Source organism: Candoia aspera, chromosome 1 (assembly GCF_035149785.1).
Source record: "Candoia aspera isolate rCanAsp1 chromosome 1, rCanAsp1.hap2, whole genome shotgun sequence".
Taxonomy (NCBI): Eukaryota; Metazoa; Chordata; class Lepidosauria; order Squamata; family Boidae; genus Candoia; species Candoia aspera.
Genome location: NC_086153.1, coordinates 311,142,861 through 311,164,455, shown reverse-complemented (window position 1 = coordinate 311,164,455; position 21,595 = coordinate 311,142,861). Strand labels below are relative to the sequence as shown.

Below are 21,595 nucleotides of genomic sequence, written 5' to 3'. Positions count from 1 at the left end.
CAGGTCTTGTGTTATGTTCATATGTCTAACCAGAGGTTGAGAGCTTTGACACATAAAGACCTAGGGGAAAATACATGGGGAAAAATAGGGATGTTGAAGGAAAAGCACTTCGTGTCTATCATTGATAATCAGTGTTAAAAAATACATCAAAAAACATAGTTCTCAAAATCAAATGTTCAATTATAATACAATGGAATATCAATTACACATTGCTGTCAGGATCTGACTGAAATTAGGGATGAAGACGGCCTAAGCCCCAGGGAGATGGGGAATATGAATATATAAAGATACACACACAAACACATGGGGAGCGGGGGAAAGAACTTAAAGATTTCTATAAATTTTGTACATGTTAATTTATATGCACAGATCCAATTTTGGAAACCATTAAGCAATTTAAATGGAGTTGTACATCTTATCTGTGATTTGTGTGACTGTTCAAGGTAATCTGTGTACTTCTTCAGTCTGCTCTTGTAAATTCAAGGCCTGCTCTAGATATTAGTGAAGCTAGAAGCAGCAGGAAAATGGAAGCAGTGAAGCTTGAAACAAGAGAAGAATCCCAGCTCCTAGTTTTCAAACAAAGTTTGGTCAACCCAGATTTTTATTTTTGCTGTTGTTCAGTCATTAAATCGTGTCTGACTCTTCGTGGATAGTAGCACGCCAGGCCTTCCTGTCCTCCGCTGTCTCTCAGAGTTTTCTCAAATTCATGTTCATTGCACCGGCGATGCTATCTAACCATCTCATCCTCTGCCGTCCCCTTCTCCTTTTGCCTTCAGTCTTTCCCAGCATCAGGGTCTTTTCCAGTGAGTCCTCTCTTCACATTAGGTGGCCAAAGTATTTGGGCTTCAGCTTCAGTATCTGTCCTTCCAATGAACAGTCAGGGTTGATTTCCTGTAGGATTGACTGATCTGACCTCCTTGCAGTCCAAGGGACTCTTAAGATTCTTCTCCAGCACCACAGTTCGAAAGCATCAATCCTTCGGCGCTCAGCCTTCCTGGTCCAACTCTCACAGCCATACATTACTATTGGGAAAACCATAGCTTTGATTATATGGACCTTTGTTGGCAAGGTGATGTCTCTGCTTTTTAATATGCTGTCTAGGTTTACCATAACTTTCCTCCCAAGGAGAAAGTGCCTTTTAATTTCATGGCTGCAGTCACCATCTGCAGTGATCTTGGAGCCCACGAAAATAAAATCTGTCACTGCTTCCATTTCTTCCCCTTCTATTTGCCAGGAAGTGATGGGGCCAGATGCCATGATCTTAGTTTTTTTAATGTTGAGTTTCAAGCCAGCTTTTGCACTCTCCTCTTTCACCCTCATCAAGAAGCTCTTTAATCTTTTTACTTCCTTCTAATTACAGATGCTGATGTTGCACATTCTCTCCTTGTGTGTGTGTGGAAAAGCCTGTGAAGCTTAACCACATTTAGCTCATAAACTAAGTCAGTCTCTAACTAAGCAAAGTCTAGTATAAGCTCCAGAGTCTCTGACAGTGTATAATGAAAGGTAGGACAGTTGTTTTGCTAGCAGTGCAAAATGGAAGCAAAAAAATATAGCCTGGTTTTATCAGGACTGTAGATCACATGATTATGAATAATGAGGTATGAATCAGTTCCATAATGTGCAGCTGCACAAGATATATACATTTGCAAGCTATAGCTGTGCAATTTTCTGGACTTCTGAGAAGCATCTGAATACCATATTGGTAAAGCTTTATGTTTTTCTATTAACCTTGCTTTTTTACCATAAAACATGATTGCAGTAACCAAATCATTTTTTAAAAAAAAACCTACAGTCTATTTCAGTGGTCAGAAATCACTTTTGAGCAAATAGATAATTGAAGAAAAAACAATCTGAAAAGAATTATGAAGATTAAAGATAAAAATGTTTTTGATTTGGAGAAACTTTTTATCCCAGGTTTGTCTTGAATTATTTCATTCATGAGAAAGGTAAACTGCTATTCTAATATGACACTAAGTCATATCATTTGAAGTAGCAGATACTGTATGTGAGTGTGCACATTTTTAATATTTTATTTATTTTTTACCCTTATACTCAAATACTAAGGCAGCTTACAATCATTAAAATGCAGAACATAGGAAATAAAAATCAAACAACAGAAACTTAAAATCAATGCAAACTTTTAAAAACTAACTTCTGTATCACTATCAGTCCCAACGAGTGGATGCGCATGGCAAACTTTGAGTTCAGAAATGAATCAGGAATGGGCCTGGATAGTATTTGAGAGATCGCCAGGATACTACGGCTAATGACTAAACGTTAGGACTACGCAGCCTTTGGGATTTGATTCCATAAAAGTACTTCGGAGTACATGAGGGTGTGAACATGGTGCGTGTTTGCAACTCCCTAAAGTAGCACTGCCTTTTCTCAGAAAAAGAGAGAGTTTTTTTTTTTTCAGATCTGCAGATAGTAGCTACTGAAAAACTGTTGTACAACAGTACATCCCAACTAAATAATGTTGAGTAACACAGTGGCAGTTCTGTACTGTTGCCAAGAAAAATTGCATAGATGCATCTGACCAAAACTGAGATTTGAGATTATTCATATACCTCTCTTGTTAAGACTGGTGCAGAATTTGGGCACTGTTCATTGATACAGTATTGAGGGAGGAAACTACACCATAGTACTATTTAAATTGCTTCCCCACTTCCATAGCATAGTGGAAGGCAAGTTTTTGGGGAGACAGAGGTAATCAGGATTAGAGTGGGGAAGTAGGTAACTTCTCCTTTCTGTACATAATTCCTTATCATCCTAGTGAAAATCAGTTCCTGCCAGGCCACTACTGTATATAAAACACAATACAACACAACTTTAAGTAATATATGAAGCACTACATCTAGTTTGGTTCTAAGGAATAAAATTGCATACAAATGATGACTGCCAAGGCAAGTACCTCTAAGTCCTTTTATTTTTAAAGGGAAAGATTAAAGTCTGTTTCCTGGAGTCATGGGAGTCCATTCCCAAAGGTTTTCAAGCAAAGGTTGGACAGCCATTTATTTGGGTTGGTACCTGTATGAGAATTCCTGACCTGGACAGAGAGTGGACTTAGAAGACATCTAAGGTCCCTTCCAACCCTATGATTATGAGATTAATTTTAAAATGCTTAACTTTGTGTTTCATGCATTAGTATATTTGTATATCTTCATGTTTGATTTTACTTTGTATGATAAAAATATAATACAAAAAGCATCCAAGTTTGAGAGCTGTATAAATACTGTAATGAAATGAATGTTGAGAAACAGGAAGTGCTTTCTGTCTATCAATTTCTCCTGAAAACATGCAAATGTGAGTAGATTAATAGGTACCGCTTCGGCGGGAAGGTAACGGCGTTCCGTGTCGTCATGCCGGCCACATGACCACGGACGGGTCCTTACGGACAACGCTGGCTCCAAGGCTTAGAAACGGAGATGAGCACCGCCCCCTAGAGTCGGACTCGACTGGACTTAACGTCAAGGGAAACCTTTACTTTTACCTTTATACTTATTGATAGCATTATATTCAAAGGGTTTTTTGGTAGTTTTTTGTTATTATTTCTAATAACAAACACGTGCAAAGGGCTAATATCATATAGCAGCATGCATAAGAATAAAATGCATTAGTGCCTCATTAGGGAATGTAGTGGAAAAGAAGAAATTCAGTTATGAATAAAATAACATTCAGAATTCTAAATTAAAGGACTGGATTCTCACTAAAAGTCACATTTCTGTTTGATATTCAAGGAATTATTTAAGTATTAATTGTACTATATTATGTGTTATTTTAAGTATACATTTTAAATATACACAGTTGATAAGTATATGCATCCTATTATTACAGTGTATTTAAATTTTGTAAACTTAATTATATTTTGATGTATATTTAGTATTTCTTTATAGTTTTAGGTTTCAGTGATCCAGGAGAATATCTGTTGTGGTTAGTAAATTGTTAATAAAAAAATCTCAGTTCTGTAGTGTGTGATACTAAAATGATGCAAGCAATCTTTTAAGGGAGGTATGGCTGAAAGTTTTCCAGAATAATCAATCTAGAGTATCTAGTTTGATCAGAAGGCATTGGAAGGCACAGAAGCTAGACAAAAGGGAAGAAATAGCAATAGCGAGCTTGATTTCTGAGGTGTCAGTTGAAGCATGGTGAAACACTTAGAAAACAGGAACTAAGTGAATATCAAAGCTTTAGGTGACCTTATTTTGAATGTGTTTTGATTTTCATTTAGAAGAACAAACAAAATGAACATAATTATTTATTACAATCAATTTGTGTTAAACTCATCTCAATGCTATTCTAAATAGCTTCCCTCCTATATACAATGTTCCCTGCCTTGAGTTATTTATAAAACTAATAAAGGCAGGATAAAAACTCTAAAAAAAACAAACAAACATTGCAATAGCTCAACTAGTGAGAGTGGGGAATAGGGTGACAGTGTTTTTCCAGAGTGGTGCTAAAACCCACTTATTTTTATATCACTGAATTCCTTAAATCTTGTTCTTATAAACTGGAAAAAAGTACTTTTTTACTTAACATGCTTAGTTTGTGTTTTTATTGTTATGGTCTCAGAAACTACCATAAATGATTGCTATGGGAGGTCAGGGATAAGAATTGAATGCATAATGGAATCAGATGCTTTGGAAGTCTTCTGAGAAGGCCATTCACTATTTGGAGAACATGACACACAATTTGGAGAAAGGGGGGCATGGCCTTCTTGCAAGGTTTCGGAAGGCCTCAGAAGCCTTTCTCCAATTTGGAGAAAGGGGGGCATGGCCTTCTTGCAAGGTTTCGGAAGGCCTCAGAAGCCTTTCTCCAATTTGGAGAAAGGGGGGCATGGCCTTCTTGCAAGGTTTCGGAAGGCCTCAGAAGCCTTCCAAAGCATTGCAAAAAGGGCGTGCGCGATTTGGAGAACAGCGCATGCGGCCTCAGGGAGAAGGCCTGGCAAGGCCAGCAGCTGCCTCACATAGGGCAAGGCTGGGGACACATCAACAGTGGGAGGAAGAAGACAGCGAAAGTTAGCTGGGTGCAGCAGGGCTCGCAGAGTGCAGAGCAGCAGGGGCAGCTGGGGCTTGGCAGTGGGGGCTTTGCACTGTGGCACTGGCCATAGTGCGGGGTTGAGGTGGCACTCCTCATTGGTGGCAGTGGCACCAGGACTGAAGTAGAGGTCTGCGGGCAGCAGCAGCCAGCTGAAATTGAAGGCCCCAGGCCTCTACTTCAGCCCCAGCACCACCGGTGCCAAGATCGCTGCTGAGGAGCGCCACTGTGCAGGGCAGCTGAAAAGGCAGAGATGGGGGGGAGATAGGTAGGTGGGGGTAGCTCAAGAGGAGGCAGTCCCTTAACTTACCAAGGCTCGGGGCTGGGAGGAACCAAGCTGGGAATGGCTTGGATCAGGGTGGGTCCTCACCTAACAACCGTGGGAAGTGGTTAACAATGGCATCGGGGACTGCCAGGATTTCCATCACTAAGCAATGCGGTCACATGGCATCGCACTTTACAACCGGATAGCTTAGCGTTGGAAATTCTGGTCCCAATTACTGTCATAACCCAAGGACTACATGTATTTCTCGTCTATACAAAACTGCTTTCATTGTAGTGTTTATACAATTCCACCACACTTTGTCAGTAAGTAAGAATTAAAATTAAAATAATTAATCTTAGTTCTCCTGAGAAGCCAGCAACATCAGACTTGCTTTTCACCCAACTATCATTCAACAGCCATTCCATCTGACTGAGGAAGAGGGATAAAGTAAGATCTGTGTTAAGAATTAGTACCTGTACATTATTATTTTTCTTTTCCTTTTGTGCTGTGTTATCTTGCTGTGTCAGATCTCCCTAGCAACCATCAGACTAGAGAAGAACAGCAAAGGAACTTTAGGAAAAAGGTTGAAATGATAACGTTAAGAATTCTGACAAGTAACTTGCAACTTCAAATATGAAACCTATTTATTGCTGTGAGATTCTAGCTACCTTCTTCCTGCACTTTCATTGTATTGGGGAAGATGCCAATCTCTCCTGAGAAGGCAGACAAGTGTTTTTTGTTTACATAAAAATTACTAGCCACATTATCAGTATGAAAATCCTCTCTTACAGATAGCAAGACTAAGGATAGGGATTCCCTTTTTTCTTGATCTCTAAGCCATTCTCGGAGCCTTTCCCCTTGAAGAATAGTAGATAGAAATTGTAAATAAATAAGGTCTGAGCACATAGTCCATGAACAAATATGGGAATACTATTTGTTCCACCAGGCCCAAAACAATATGGAATCTGATGGGCATTTGGAATATGAGAAAAAAAATTATTCTGAGGAAAGAAATGATTATGCAGGTGCATATAACCCAATTTTAATTAACCAAATTTTATCTATGACTATTAAAGAATTTGTGTCATTATCATTGGCATTACAAAAGAATTAGATGTGAATTTGAAAACTGTAAATTTAGTTATATTGCAACTAGAAATCTGGTTTATCAAATCCATGTACTGTACAATCAAGCTTCCATATGGATGAGTAACAGCTTCTTGCAGAATTCAATAATGTCATTTCTGATCTTAAAGAGCTAGATATAATCAGCTCTGGGGTGGCTGGAGTCTCCAAATGGCCTGTACGTGCTACTTGCACTGATTCAGCTGCTCTAGATCAGTTGATCTAAATGCTATAAAAACTGTTAACTAAATTTTATCTCTTCTGAACAATTTGATAGGCTAATGAAAATAAAGTAGCTCTTCAAAACTTTTATGTTGAGAAGTGATCAATTCCTCTGAGCTAAACTGCAATTTGCCTTCCTAGTAGTAGATGCTCATTTGTATTCTCCATGATCCCTCAGATTTTGTTTTATTTATTTATATCGTTTATATATATATATATATATATATATATATATATATATATATATAAAATATATAATTATATTATATATAATATTAAAAAAGGAAAGTTCAGTGCTGGGCACCAGAGAAAATCTGGATCAGTCAAATTGAAATTGATCTTATCCATTGTAGACTGGATTTGAATCAAACTAAAATCATAGCAATGGACAAAGCGCTTTGGTGAGACATTGTATCAAATATCCATGACCGCGTAGCACCCACAGCAGCATATTGGTTGGGAAACCATATTCAGCCAGTCATGTGCTAGGAAGTTCAAGTTCAAGATACTTACTATTCAATTCCAGTAGGAGTAGGATTTTGGCCAATGTATATGAACAAAACCCAAATTGTAACTTTAGATAATACCCTTGATTTCAGATAAATTTAAATTTTAAATAGTTTTTTTGAAATTAGATTCTGAAGGTAATTGTAACTTCTGCATTACAGATGTATTACAGATTTAGTATGAGGAAGTATCCACCAGCATCTGTTCAAAGTCTGTTTGCTTGCTTGCACACAGTAGATAGGCATAAACAGTAGATATGCTAGATAAGACCAATGTAATGGTTTTAGGGGGTCTGAGGGTTTCAATAGATGTAGTGATCGTACGGAAATGGTGGTTTTCTACTCTTTCAATATTTGGGAGAGTCAGTTGGAATTTTTCTGTTTTTTGTTTTTTAACGTTTATATCTGCTCGCTCAAACTGGCAGGACGTGGAACAGTTCCAGCACTGATGGGGTTGTGCTCCTCCAGAATGAACTTGTCAGTAATCTGTATGGGGCTTTCGACTCACTGCTCCTGCTACAACAGCAGGTGGAAACTATGGTCAGAAGACCCTTTCCATAGCTCTGGATGATGGACCAATTATGGCTGTTTCTGAAATGGGAGACATTGGCAATAATCACTCATGCCCTCATCACTTCTTAAATGTACTTCTGTAACTCATTCTATATGGCATTGCCTTTGAAAGCCATCCAGAAATTTCAGCTGATACAGAATGCAGTTTTCCATGTACTAACTGTAATGTCCAATATTGTCACATAACATCAATGCAACGGGAGCATTTGTGAGCATTTTCAGCTGGCGCTTTCCATCTATGTGAGCATTTTCAGCTGGCGCTTTCCATCTATAGAACTGACTCCAGCCATAAGATCAGCATCCTTGTTATTAATATTTATAAAGTTGGTTGGTGAAAACATGGCTGTTTAGGTCAGAGTTTTTCAAAACTTTTTCAGGCTGTAGACTCTATTAGTTAAAAAAAATCTGGAGCACTGATTAAAAGGCAAAACTATAGTGGTAGAAGATTGGCTGCATTCAAGTTAACTTTTCTTGCACACAGTACAGTAACTTTTCTTTTTGCCTCAGTCTCTCATGGAACCCAATCAGTTTTCTTTGAGCTCTCGGGTTCTGCAGAACAGTTTGAAAACCCTATATTAGGTAGGTGTTCAGGGGCTGAAATGTTGATAATATGTGTGTATCTGGGATGTGGATAGCCTGCTGATGGTTGTGGGCTAAAATTATTACAGTACTATGAACTTGAATTGTGGATATTTCTATGTATCTTTTCTATGGCTATCATAAAGACACTTATATATAAACGAAGAGATCTACATTGATGGTTTTTGGCAGTAATGCTATCAACATTCAGTAGTGTGGCTTGACAAGGTTTAGGGACAAAGCTCTTAAATTCACACCCCTTCAGGTTATTTTTTGCCCCCCACAACAATACTTCATAGACACTGAGGATGCTATCCAGCAAGGCAAGATGCACAGGCTGGTCCTTGGGAAACACTCAAGGAAGAACACTTTCTGGAGTGGTGGCCCCATTTTGACCAGACTCAACAGGTCTTCCAGCAACATCAGGCCTGATTAGTCAGCTGTGCAGTCAGGACTCAGAGGCTACTAACACTGAGCAGCATCACCCTCTGAGAAGCCCTGCCTGCTATTGCTTCTGAGGCTTTTGGGCAAGGGTAGCAGGAGGTATGGCTTAACCAAGAAAGACAGGCGAGGAGGCTGGGGGGTGCGGGGTACCTGAGAGAAGAAAGGAGGAGGTGGCCAAAGAGGAGACCCAAGTCTGACCACTCTGCTGTGCGGTATCTATGCTGAACAAGGAATAAGACAGCAAGAGAGCTAGGAAAATCTGTATAATGTATTTCTTAGAGCCTGGGGAATAGATGGTAGTTTATAAAGTATTACAGGGCCAGAACATCTGCACATTTCATCTGTATCAGGATAGCAAGTAGCAACATCCCCATTGCTTCAAGAAGTGGTCAACAAGAGGATCAAAGAATTCTCATCCTTATGAACTGAGAAAAGAGGTGCTAAGGTAACATATATCCAATTTCTAAGATTCCACAACCAATCCCCCTTTTTCCTTTCAATAAATCTGATTAATAAGATTCTATGAGAATGTAGCCTTCTTGGTTGTGAGTGGCTTTCTAGGCAAAGGAAGGAAGAAGGGACTTTGCCAGGAAAAGAGACAAGAGAGAAGGAAAAATTAGCAAGAAAAAGACCGAAGAAAAGGAAGTCTGCCCTGCTCAGCCAGGAGAAAGAAGAGAAAGAAAAGGTGGATTGGGCAGCTCTTAGTGGATGTAAAAATATTACATATCAACTGATTAATAAAATAAAACATTGGTGTTCTGTTTAATAAAAAACATTGTAGGCTAATTGATGAAAATGAAGTGTTTCTGTTCACAGCTGTATTTCAGCTCTGTTTCACAGTTGTTATTACTGTTATTATCATCATTTTATTTTATTTTATTTTATTTATTTTGTGAATTTGTTATTAATGTCATACTGGGATATTCTTCATTTTCATTCATTAGAGACTTTGCACCCATGTCTGGAAGACCTTCAGTGTTGAGGCCCTTGGACTAATTAACTAGTCCTTATGAGGCATTTATAACAGTTGAAGTTTGAGACCCTTGTTTAGTGGCTGTGCAAAAGAATCAGGAGGCCACATGGCAGGCTTGTGGCCTGAGGTTGCCCACCTTTGGCCTAGACGTTTCTTTAAAAAAATATTTTCCTAGAGAGTCTATAGAATTTTAAAACTAAGGCAAAACCAGATGCAACAAGAACAACATTTGTATCCAATTTCATCTCATATGTTGTAGGTTCTTAGGTTAACAAGAAACATGCGTAAGGGTATTGAACTCTGATTCCTCTCCTATGTATTTCCTTTGGCTCTCCTGATTTTTCTCTTTTCCGTAAACAAACAGGACATAAGAAGAATGGTAGAAAACCTTGAAATGCATTGTAAGTGATTGAGTCTCATGTTGCCTTTTACTGTTGTCATAATCCCCATCTCTACTTTCACAATTTTTTACTTTTTACAGTGGCATCTAGGTCAGAACTTAATCAGGAACATGCAAGTTTTTGATATAGTTTACAATTAGAAGGTGGACTAGGTAGCTGTGAAAACATGCACTAGATTCGTGGAGGAGCACCTGGTTGTGTTTGTTGTTGTTTATTCGTTCAATCGCTTCCGACTCTTCGTGACTTCATGGACCAGCCCACGCCAGAGCTTCCTGTCGGTCGTCAATATCCCCAGCTCCCCCAGGGACGAGTCCGTCACCTCTAGAATATCATCCATCCATCTTGCCCTTGGTCGGCCCCTCTTCCTTTTGCCTTCCACTCTCCCTAGCATCAGCATCTTCTCCAGGGTGTCCTGTCTTCTCATTATGTGGCCAAAGTGGTTGTGTTTAGAGTCTGGCAAAAATTTTGATAATATTTGATATATAAAAAAGACTTAGAAATTGATAGGACTGTGTATGAGAGAAATTCCATGAAAAACAAAATTGTGTGATGCTTAACAGATCTAGCCCATAGCAGACCTAACAGCATAATGATAGAATGTATTCTTGATAGTTAATCAATTTTAGGAGTAACTATTACAGAAACCTTGGTCTAGGATTTGCTTCTTTATTGGTTATGTTCTACCTTCTTTCCTTATCCCTCAGAAAGTCCCTGACACAGTTTACAACAGCTAGAAAGAACCCATGGAACTTTGTTTTTATATATGGTAGCAGCAGTGAGGCTTTTATATGCCCAAAGGTGGAAAGATTCAACATTACTTACAGTGGAAGAATGGATGGTGAAGTTGATGGAGTTGGCTGAGATGGCAAAATTGTCAACTTTGATTAGGGAAAAGACATTAACTAATTTTAATGTTACCTGGAAACCCTTTTGGACTTTTTTAAGAGGAACAGAAAAAAAATGAAATCATGATATCTGGATTTGATCACTAGAAATAATAATGGACAATAGAATTAATGAAAGCTATGTTGTAAACTTAGAGTAAGAGTTTAATGCAAATGTATACTTATATCTGTAGCAAAGAAAGTCAGAAGTAATTTTTTTCTGTATTTTCTTTCTTCTCTTTTTCTTTTTCTGTACTTCTGACTTTGCTCTTTTTCTATTTTGTTTTCTTACTTTATTTCTTCATTTCTTGTTAGCTTTTATCTTTTTATCTTGAAATCTTAACAAAGTTTAATTTAAAAAATCCATGACAGTTTACCGTAAAAGAAGTTAAAGTTAATATTATATAAACTAATATAGTAACATTTCTGAGGAAAATTATATAAAACTATAATAAAAAGTATCCTCCTAATCCAGTGTGTATGACCAGTCAGTCATAACTAAATTATTGTAGATTCATATTTATTTGTCATATGTTTTTACTGCCCATCTCGTAACAATGACTCTGGGTGGTTTACAACAGTTCAAAATAGAGAATAACATATTATTAAAATAAAACAATACAAATACACATATAAATACATATAAATATGTAAGTGCAAAAATATAAAATATAAAATTTAAGATGGTGAGTAAGAATGTTATTATTGGCCCCCTCACGGTGCCATGGTCAGTTCACCTCTAAAGGATAGTTGGGACTTACTGATAAGCTATGTCCAGTATAAGCACTTTGATAAAAGTATATGATATATAATATAGGCAATTGGAAAACGTGCAGTAACTAACACATTTCTATTTCAGGTATACCTCTAAATTTTTTTAGAATACAAAACAGCTTCCCATTATTGTATTTGTCCAATATAGCACTGATTCTCATTCGTCAGCAAAAGAGAAGACTGAGTTACTTGGATGAATGCCAGATCTTGCACCTTCTTGACATAGATGGCAAAGGATAAAAAGGAAGACCAAAAAGTTGCTCAGAATCCAAAACATTCGTGCTTTCATGAAATCACTCAATAGCTTTTCATCAACTGTTATACATACGTGCAGACTGAAAACAAAAGGATACAAAAAAGGACCACCTTTTTGTATTATACTTCCATCTTTGAGAGATTGCCAAGCTGTGTCATGACCAGCTAGCTAAACACTGAATTACGAATAGTCTGGCAAATTCTGTGCTCCTATGACACTACAGTGTGTTGCCATGAAATCAGCCAAGGTTTTTTTTTAATAGGATTAGTATTATAAAACAGTATCTTCACATAGAAAGAGGGAATAAAAGCAAGATAATGTTGTACTAAAGAGAAGCTAGGCATTGGTCAGCATCAGCAGATCTGTGCTTAAACATATCTGAGAAATGTTTAGCTTTTTTTAAAAGGACATAATCCTCCCTCAAAAGAACAGGAAGAACCATTTATAAAATATAATGGTAGAAGAGAAGAAGTAAGTTTGAAGCTGCACATAACAGATACATAGCAAAAAGACTTACTCTGATGTACACTCCTTTGGAAGACTAAAAGGGAAAAATCACAGGACCAGCTCCATCACTAGACACTGAGATAGTGACGTCACACAGCAGATGTTGAATGCCACAACAGCAGCTAACTTAAGTTACTTAATTTGTTACTACTAGCTTTTTTTGCCTAGCCTGGCAAAATATGGGATTTCTGACTCATATGTCAAAATAACTTGTGACTTGTGTGATTAAGAGTTGGCATCTATTGCTTCATCTAAAGGGGCAAAAAGTCACTGTATTTAAGATGGGTTCAGATGTGATTGGAGGTTTCATTCAATGATAACAGAGGGGTAAGTGGAAAAGCTAAGCAGCAGAAGAAACGGTAACAGGAAATAAATGCTGTAAGCCATCATCTGGCAAACCTATCATCCAGGGATTTATTTTTATGTCAAGATTGCCCATTAACTATGTTAGTTTGGAACATGTATATTATGCCAAGTCATATTGTTTATTTATATATTGGATTTCATACCTGCTACAATCCTGAATCTCTTGAAGTTTCCAATAATGAAGACATAAAAATAAAATATCCATTACAAATTACAAGTCATAAAAACATAATTACAATCATCCTAGGTGTCATACATCACCTCAGTCCTCTAGGACAATTCTGTTTTTAATAGTTTCTGGAAGGACACAACTCACTTCAAGCATGAAGCTGTTCCAAAATATAGGCATTGTCATGGAAAAGCAGCATCATCTATGCTTCCGTAGTATGTAACACAGAGAAATGGGAGATTCCCAGCAGTTTCTCCCAGGGTACAGTACATAACTTTGATGGATCAATTCTATCTGAAAGCAGTACTCCTGGGGATACTTTAGTGCAGAGACACATGGGGCTTTAATGACCAGCAATTTGCATTGCCACCTACTCCCAAAGAAAGGCATTAATAACCTCCTGGAATCAGCCTTCAAATCACCCCTTGCCTCATGGAGAAGCCAGAAGAAGCACAGATTCAAGACACCGGCAGCTGAGAACATACTAAAGATGACCTATTCAGTAGCAAAAGTATCAGCAATATGATTAGTAATAAATAGCACAATTTGATGCAGCTGAAAAATACATGAATTTCTGTTACTAGACACAGATTGTATCTTTGTACTCCTACCTATATCAATGCCCTTCCAGGGTTACATTAGCATGGGTAGCTTTCAGTTGCTTAATATAATTTCCTTAGGAAATTCCTCTCTGTTTCAATTTATGCTGTTCCAAGAAATGTTTTAATTCCTCTAACTTGGTGTTAGTTGACAGTAATTGTTGATAAATTGAAATTATGTGCTGTCAGCAAGCAGTTTTTGCTACTAAATCCATATTAGACTCAGAGCAAGGCATTTCTAGTCTAACATCTTCCTCAGCTTCTCTCCTCAAGTGCTTTTAATTCTTCACTCTCCCAATCTAGTACTGGAAAATTATTAGAATTTCTTCACTCTCCCAATTTAGTACTGGAAAATTATTAGATTATTAGAAACATTAAGATTTAACACCTAATGACACATTGGATCACTGTAAGCTGATCTAATGTAAACTGTTTAGAATGTACTATGTTGTTTAGAGTCATATCCTTCTCTTTTCAGTACTTTTTCATCAATACTTTTTAGTTTTAGTTTTCAGCTTACTTTTTTCTTTGATCTTGTCCTTTCCCAAGCTCCTATTTCTGTTGATATTCCCCATCTTAGAATTAAAAATAATGAAAACATACTCCACAGAGCCAAAATAAAAACATTAAGACAAAGTCACTTATGTTACTATCTCAGTCGCCATCTTGTCCCTGGAGTGGATCAGTCTAATCAGTCTGTTTTAACCAATGGAGATCATGGGCAGCAGTCAGCCTGATCTGGACTAGGAGGTCATCTAACCATGGCAATGGGCTGCTGGTAATGCCCTGGATACCTAGATAATTACATAATTGCAAAGAGGCAAAAGTGAGTTTTCGTGTATGTTCACCTTCATAGTTTGGGCCCAAGACTACTTAGAACAAATCTGTGACAGAATGGAGCAGCTAAGCAATGTTTGCCATCCTGTCACATGATCTCCCAGACAGATGAGCAGTACTTGGAAGGTAATAAATCTGGCAAAGCATTGAGCTGGAATAGGTAAGGTTTCTCAAGTGCACGGAACTCTAAAGAGCAAATGGGGTGAGAGAAGATCAAATGTTAAGAAGCTGACAAGAATAGAGAACCATGATGGAGCTGGTGAGAAGGAGAAGATGATGGTTGGCAAACTAAGTGGGATTCATTCTTTCATTCATTCTATTACATTTTGAGGCTGCCTGACTTGATGACTCTGAGTGGCTTACATAGATAATTACATGAATTTTGGCTGCTGAAGACATGCAAGAAGACAATCAAAGAGTTCCTGAGTGAAAGGAAGATCCCCAAAGATGGAAGAAGACAGTACAGCATGGGATTATGTCTATCTAGTGCAGAGTGGAATGGAGATCAGGATCTGAAGATCAAGATTCTGCCAGCTACAACAGGTTGCCACCTCAGCATAACTAATACCCTCGATTAACTCCAAGGGTGGGATTTAGTATAGCCCTACATGTTACAATAAATGAGGCATGCTGACCTCAGAAGAAACATTATTTTGCAGGCAGGTAATAGTTAATTGGTGAAGTCAACATAATTAGAGCTATACAGTGATTTATTGCTTTTACAGCATTCAAACGCAGTGGCAGGAGCAGGGAAACACTTTTTGTGTATCTGCTTAAGCTAAGTGCCACATACACAACTAGCTTTGCATGCTTAAAGAGAAACTAAGATGTTTCTATATTTGACTTCTGGGGAAGAAATGGCAGACTGAAGATGGCTCTGCAAAAAGAGGAGCTGATGACTGCTGCAGAATTAAGAGCTCGTGAGTAGACCAGCTCTTCATAATTCCTCTCCAGACAAGGAGAGGACTTCAGATTGCCCGTAAGTGCTCCAGACAGTTGCTCCTTGTGAGGAGACCACAAAACAGCGGTCTCCAGCAGGTTTAGAGCTCTGGGAGATGAGGGAATAGCCATCTTGCTCAAATTACGGTTGGCACCTTTAAAAGGACACTGGATTCACATACTTCCTTTCTAATCACTTTTAGAAATTGCTTATTAACTGCTTTTTAGCTATTTGGAACCTTTGGATTGACAAGTTTTACAGCACGGGTGAGTTATCTTCAATCCTTAGTGAAATAAGTTTTAAGTACAAGTTTAAGGACTTAATTTTTTTTTTTTAAATGAACAGCAAAAGCATGATTAAAACTTTGATTTTAGAAGTTACAAATGGACTAAGGGTCCAGATAAATTTGAAATAAGATTTTGGAATTAATTATAAAGAACCCTTCCCATGGGAAAATGTTTTTGTCTTGAATTCTTAAAAAAAAGTAAGACTTTAAAAATTGGACACTAGAGGGAACTAGAAAGAACTAAAGATTACAATGAAAGGAGAAGAACACTTAAATTCAACTTACAAACACAAAATGAAGCAAAATATTTTAACATTGGACATATTAAAGAGTATTTTTGAACAATGGACCCAGAAGTTAATTTTAAGAGTGTCTGCCTCTATAGATAGACTGGATTTAAAAGATGCTATAGAATAAGAACAAGAGATCATTTGTTGTATTTTAAGTGAAGGTGATAAGTTACTAAAGTTGTTTATACTTGTTGTGATGAAGGGAGAAGTCATTTCTTTATATATTTATTTTCTCTTTAATATATTATTTCTTTCTTTTCTATTTTTTTTCTTCTCTGCACCTTCTATTTTTTCTTTTTATTCTTTTATTTTTTTTAGTTTGTATTAGTTTTTTGTTGTTGCAATTGTAATTTTTAATAAAATTACTATAAAAAAGATGTTCCTATAGTTGATGTTATGAATAAAGATAAATTTGGTTCACAAGCAGGTGCACATGCTGGAGTTTGGATGGATGGATCCTTAGAACCAGCTCCCAACACAAGGTATGACAAAGCCCATGGTTGCCAGAGGCCATGAACTCCCAAGTAACTCCCAAACTGCCCCCCGGGCATAGAGATTAAAGTCATCCAAGATCAGAAGCTGGGGATATTCCAAAACCAGCCTACAGACAAGACTAAGCAGCTTGGGAAGAGATCCTGCCAGGCAGCAGGCAGCTGATGTACCATAAAGACCACTACTTTGTTTCTCTAGCTCAACCTAACATATATTTATACCTTGCTACCTCAGGAAGAAGAGTCCTTAGTCATTGATACAGTATATTTGCCACCCCCAACTCCCTAGTCCTAACATCAGAACTGGTGAAGGATCTGCAACCTAAGAGTACAGATCTCAAAAAGGGTGATGCCATCTTTGCCCAACTAAGTCTTGGTAACACATGCCAAGACTGCATGCTTGTCCATTACCAAGTCTGAATGAATAAGGCCTGAATGAATAAGGCCTAAACAGTCAAATCTCTTAAAATTCATTCTGTTACTTTCTGTCCGATTCTCTAACCTGTCGAAAAAGTTTTGAATTTTATTTCTCTTCTAAGGTTTTTTTGTATGTGGTGCCTTCAAGTCAGTGTTGACTCCTGGTAACTGCCTAGACTAGCTCCTGCAGTTTTCTTGGCAAGCTTTTTCAGAAGTGGCTTGCCATTGCCTCCTTCCTAGGCTGAGAGAGAGTGCCTGGCCCAAGGTCACCCAGCTGGCTTCATACCTAAGGCAGGAATAGAATTCAGGGTCTCCCAGTTTCTAGCTTGATGCCTTAACTGGCTCTCAGGTTATTAGTTATCCCACCCAATTTGAGTCAGTTGTAAATTAGATAAGTATTCTCCCACCCTCTTTATTCAAGTCATTAAAAGCATGAAAAGTAGAGGACCCAGGACTGATCCCTGTAGAACTCTACTTGATGCTTCTCTCCGATTTGATAAGAAACCATTGATTAACATTCTTTGAATATACCTGGATTTACAAAGCAGCTATATATCTGTTTAATTGTTATGCCATCCAGCAAATATTTAACTAGCTTGCTAATTAGCATGACATGGCATACTCTATCAAATGCTTTGTTAGTAATTACTTCCTAATCATGCTCTGGTAAATAAGCCATAACAGGCTGGTTCACGCATGCCTATGTTATGACACAGTTCGTTTAATTTGGCTTAGCAAGCTGTATGAATCCAAGTACTGTGGTTTATGGCTTAAAGCACTATGCTAACCCATCCAATTGTAGTTAAGACAACAAAATGTTTTCAAAAGTATGTGGTTTTTCATGTCTGACTTGCATAGATTCTTATCCTATCCAGCTGAAAGTTTCCTGACAGTGATGTTGGGGCCACTGTTCATTCTCATGGCCACTGTACTGTGGGATTTCTCAGGGTACCCTTTGTATTTTTTAACATCAAAATTAAGTTTTGTGCTTGTGCTGTACTCCTTCAGAAGGATCAGGCTCACAACCTGTAGATGTTTTGCAAGTCAACATTACTTCTGAAGGACCAATGGGAGATTTTATCCCAAATACACTACCTTCAAATTTGTTTTCACTTCAAAATACAGGTTCCCCCTACCTATAAAGCCTAACAAAGCCTAAGAATCTGTGGCCAGCACATCTGAAAAAAGTCTGCCTCTCATTAGCCAGTCTGTAGTTTATGAATCTTCATCAGATGCCACCATCAAGAATGGTATACAAGGCAGGGTCTTCATTATAGCAGAATCCTGATTGTGGAATTAATCCCCTAAAGAGAATAGAATGCAAACATTCCATTTATTTGCTCAATATCTAGAGGGACTTGTGGCTCTCTTGATATTACTGAACTACCAAACCAACATGTCCAATAATGAAAGAAGGTGGAAGTTGTACTTCAACAATATCTGAAAAGGTCCAAGTTTTCCCATCTGTTCTAAATTGCAGAAAACTTCCTTCATCTAGGTTATATTCATATCCACTCAACTTCTCTCACATTATTTTCTATGGCTAGAACACTTTTCTGAAGTGTCCACATAACTGAGAAGCAATCTTCCTTTTAAAACCAGTTCTATAGCACTTTATCTCTACTTTGTCTCTTTGTAAGACAGAATTTGTATTATCATCTGATCTAACCAAGGTAGTGGCTTGTGAGTCCAGTTCTACAACATCTTTTCTTGAAAGCTAATCCTACTAAAACTAAATTCACATGAGGAAGGCACAGATAAATTAAGTTATTTGTACAGAAAGCAATAGACATATAATTTTATCCATCCAAAACTCCAATTTATGATTAGGCTTCCTGAACCTTATTGACATTTAAATATATCTACAAATCTAAACAGAAAAGCAAACAATGAAAAAGAGATGCAAACCAGATTTTTTATTTCTACAACACAGTATAAAATTTGCTACGAATAATCCCAACCTTCAGCTGACTTAGAAGAGTAATTAATTCTGTTTTTTCTATCATTGGCAAAAAACAGAATCTAACAACACAAATGCACTATTTTATATATTTGTTCCTTCTACAGGAATACAAATATAAACAATATGTGAACTACCCTCTGCTGAAAGATATGGTATGTTGCAATCTATTAATTATAATTTCTCCAGGCAAAGAAACATACACTCTAAATCCCAATTAAAGTTTTTTTAAAAGTTAACAGCAAAACCTATACATAGGTACTCACATGTAACTCCCATTGATCACTAGTGTGTTAGAATGTTTACAAATTCTTTAAATTCCATTTTAAAAATATCCTATTAATTGAGTCCAACTGACAGTATGTACACATGTTAATATATTATCTAACTAGTCTAATGCGGGAAGGGTTTCCTGCCTTTTAAAATTTTACTGCAAAAGTTTCCTGTAAATTAAGCTGCATTTTGTCACATCACCATCCAAACACCATTTGGTTTAATATAATCTCAGAGAAACAGGCCAGAAACTACACAGCTTAGAAACCAACATATTTTCCATCTCAAGACTTGTGTTTACTTTAAAAATAACTGTACAAGAAACCATAAATCTTTCATGCAGTGCAGTATGTGAACGAATAAAATTCATCATCAGAATAAAACTTCAATGGCTGACATTAATAATATGATTCACAAATATATATACACTCCTTATAATTCTGAATGTTTTCTTTGCTTATTCAGAACTAAAGACTGTAAAGCAAGGGAACAGGTCAATCAACCCAGCATTTAATCCCGGGACGGTTCCTAGAAGTTAAGCCCAGAAATAGAAACTGCTTTCTTCCCTCCGTAGACGCAAGATGAGTTTTTACTTTCTTTTCCACTCTCTTCACGACCTTCTATCAGACATAAGTCTATGCATTCCTGTAAAAGGGGGGGGGGCACAGGCAGGCACAGCTCTCGCCCTCTCCCGAGCCTTCGCAGGCGGCTAACTAAAACACCATGCGTTTCTTTCGGTCATGCAAAATAAGAGTGCCGGTGAAGCGAAGTGCTTGTTCTCCACTTAACCTAAAACTAAAGTGTAAGGTAGAAAGAAGAGAAAAGCCCTGAAAAGGCCCTATTCTTCCTCCAAGCAGGAAAGCTGGGGACTGGCGGGGCCGGTTATGCCTTGCCAGCTTCTCCGGCACATCCACCCCACTTGCCAAGTCAGCCCATCTTTGCAAGGCACAAAACTGAAGCCGCGGCCGCTCGACTTCAGGGCGATGCCCACCCACCACCACCACCACCCATCCCCAGAGGCCCTTGATCTCGGATTCTCCCTCTGTGCGCGCATGCACGTTTGGTATCCTACTTTCCTCCCCTTACCATTACAGAACTGCAGAAGCGAAGAAGTGTCATAGAGGCTGCTGTAACTGGAGAATCCGTCCTCCATCATCCCGAAGCCAATCTCGCGCCCCGCTTCCGTTCCCCTGGGATCCTGGCCCTCCAACCCCAGTCCAAATCACCCCTCTTCCAGCCTCTCTTCCCTCCTCTTCCCCCGCTCTCCTCAACTCAGGCTGCTCTTCTGCTGTTTCGCTCGCTCCGTTCTCTCACCCACACAGTCCAAGAGCGGAGGAAGAGCTGGGGCGGCTGGGGCCGGCCCGCCTCCTGCCTCTGCCAGTTGCCATGACAACGCATTCACTCCACCGTGGCTTGGGTCGCCGCCGCTTCTCTCCTCCGCTGAAAGGGGAGGGGGCAGAGGGGTGGGGGGAGAATGGGGCTGCCTCTCTGAGACTTGGGGGGAGTTAGGCATAATGAAGTCCCACCCCCTCCGCCTGTTGTCTAAAGAGCCAAGTTAAGAACGGCGATGTTATTCTTCGCGACTTGGAAAAAGATGGACCACGTTTCCCTACCCTGCCGTTGAATGGAAGGCGAGCGGGCTGCATTTCGCCCCCAATTTAGGTTGCAATCCGTTTCTTTCCGAAGGCAGTAACAAAGCTCATTGCTCCGCACGAAGGGAGCTGGACGGCATCCTTTGGAAGGGTGATTTCATAAAGCATTATCTGGGGCTTCCTAGGATGATAAGAGGCTATCTCGCCGGCACCTAGCCCTTAATCACTCTTCCAACCTTGACACCACAGCACAGCTAAGAGGATTGGTTTGTGCAGCTATCCGGGTAGCGATCCGAAGGCTGTTCCATCCACAAATAGGGTGTGCTTAAAGGAGAAGCGTCTGTAAGGGCAAGGATCAAAATAGCCGAGGCAGAGTTTTAAAAAAAGGGAATGTATACGGAATTCCCTGTGGAATGAGCTCTTTCCTGCACATTGTCCCTAAGTAAATCAGTGAAAAATAATCAATCCCTGGGACGCGAAGTACAGTAGACTGCTCACAGGGCTGCTTGCAAATATTGTATGTATCAATCGAAGCGAATATTTGTAGCACCAAGGACTCCACAATACTGTACGTGCTGCAGTGCAGAAGACCCCTCCAGAGAGATTCCACTACAATATGAAAGCGTAATTTAAAAACGGGGTCCCGAGCATGTGCAGAATGCCTTTTCATCACTCCCAGCACGTATCAGGAATTGCTGCATCCACATTAAGGAGAGAAACCATAAGTTCCAGCAGTCTTAGATCCTGACACATCTCATCCTTTCCGTACATTGGCCTTCCCGATAAGAAGCAGAAACCTTTCCGGTTTTAGCGACTGCAAACGGCGCCCTTC

The 21,595-nt window shown here is 38.7% G+C and overlaps 1 protein-coding gene across 3 annotated transcripts in view; it reads right to left on the bottom strand.

The window, feature by feature from the left end:
• The window catches only part of EML1 (EMAP like 1), a 166,017-nt gene that overhangs the window by 71,562 nt on the left and 72,860 nt on the right, over positions 1–21,595 (bottom strand). For 2 of the 3 annotated variants that reach the window (XR_010066926.1, XM_063290315.1), the window contains exon 1: positions 20,258–20,364. The exons of the other annotated variant lie outside the window; for it this stretch is intronic. Coding sequence is in view for 1 of the 2 variants with exons in the window: in XM_063290315.1 (XP_063146385.1) it covers positions 20,258–20,327 (70 nt within the window). In the remaining variant the exon portion in view is untranslated. Of the gene's footprint in view, positions 1–20,257; positions 20,365–21,595 lie in introns of those variants that run through there. 3 annotated transcript variants of the gene reach the window in all.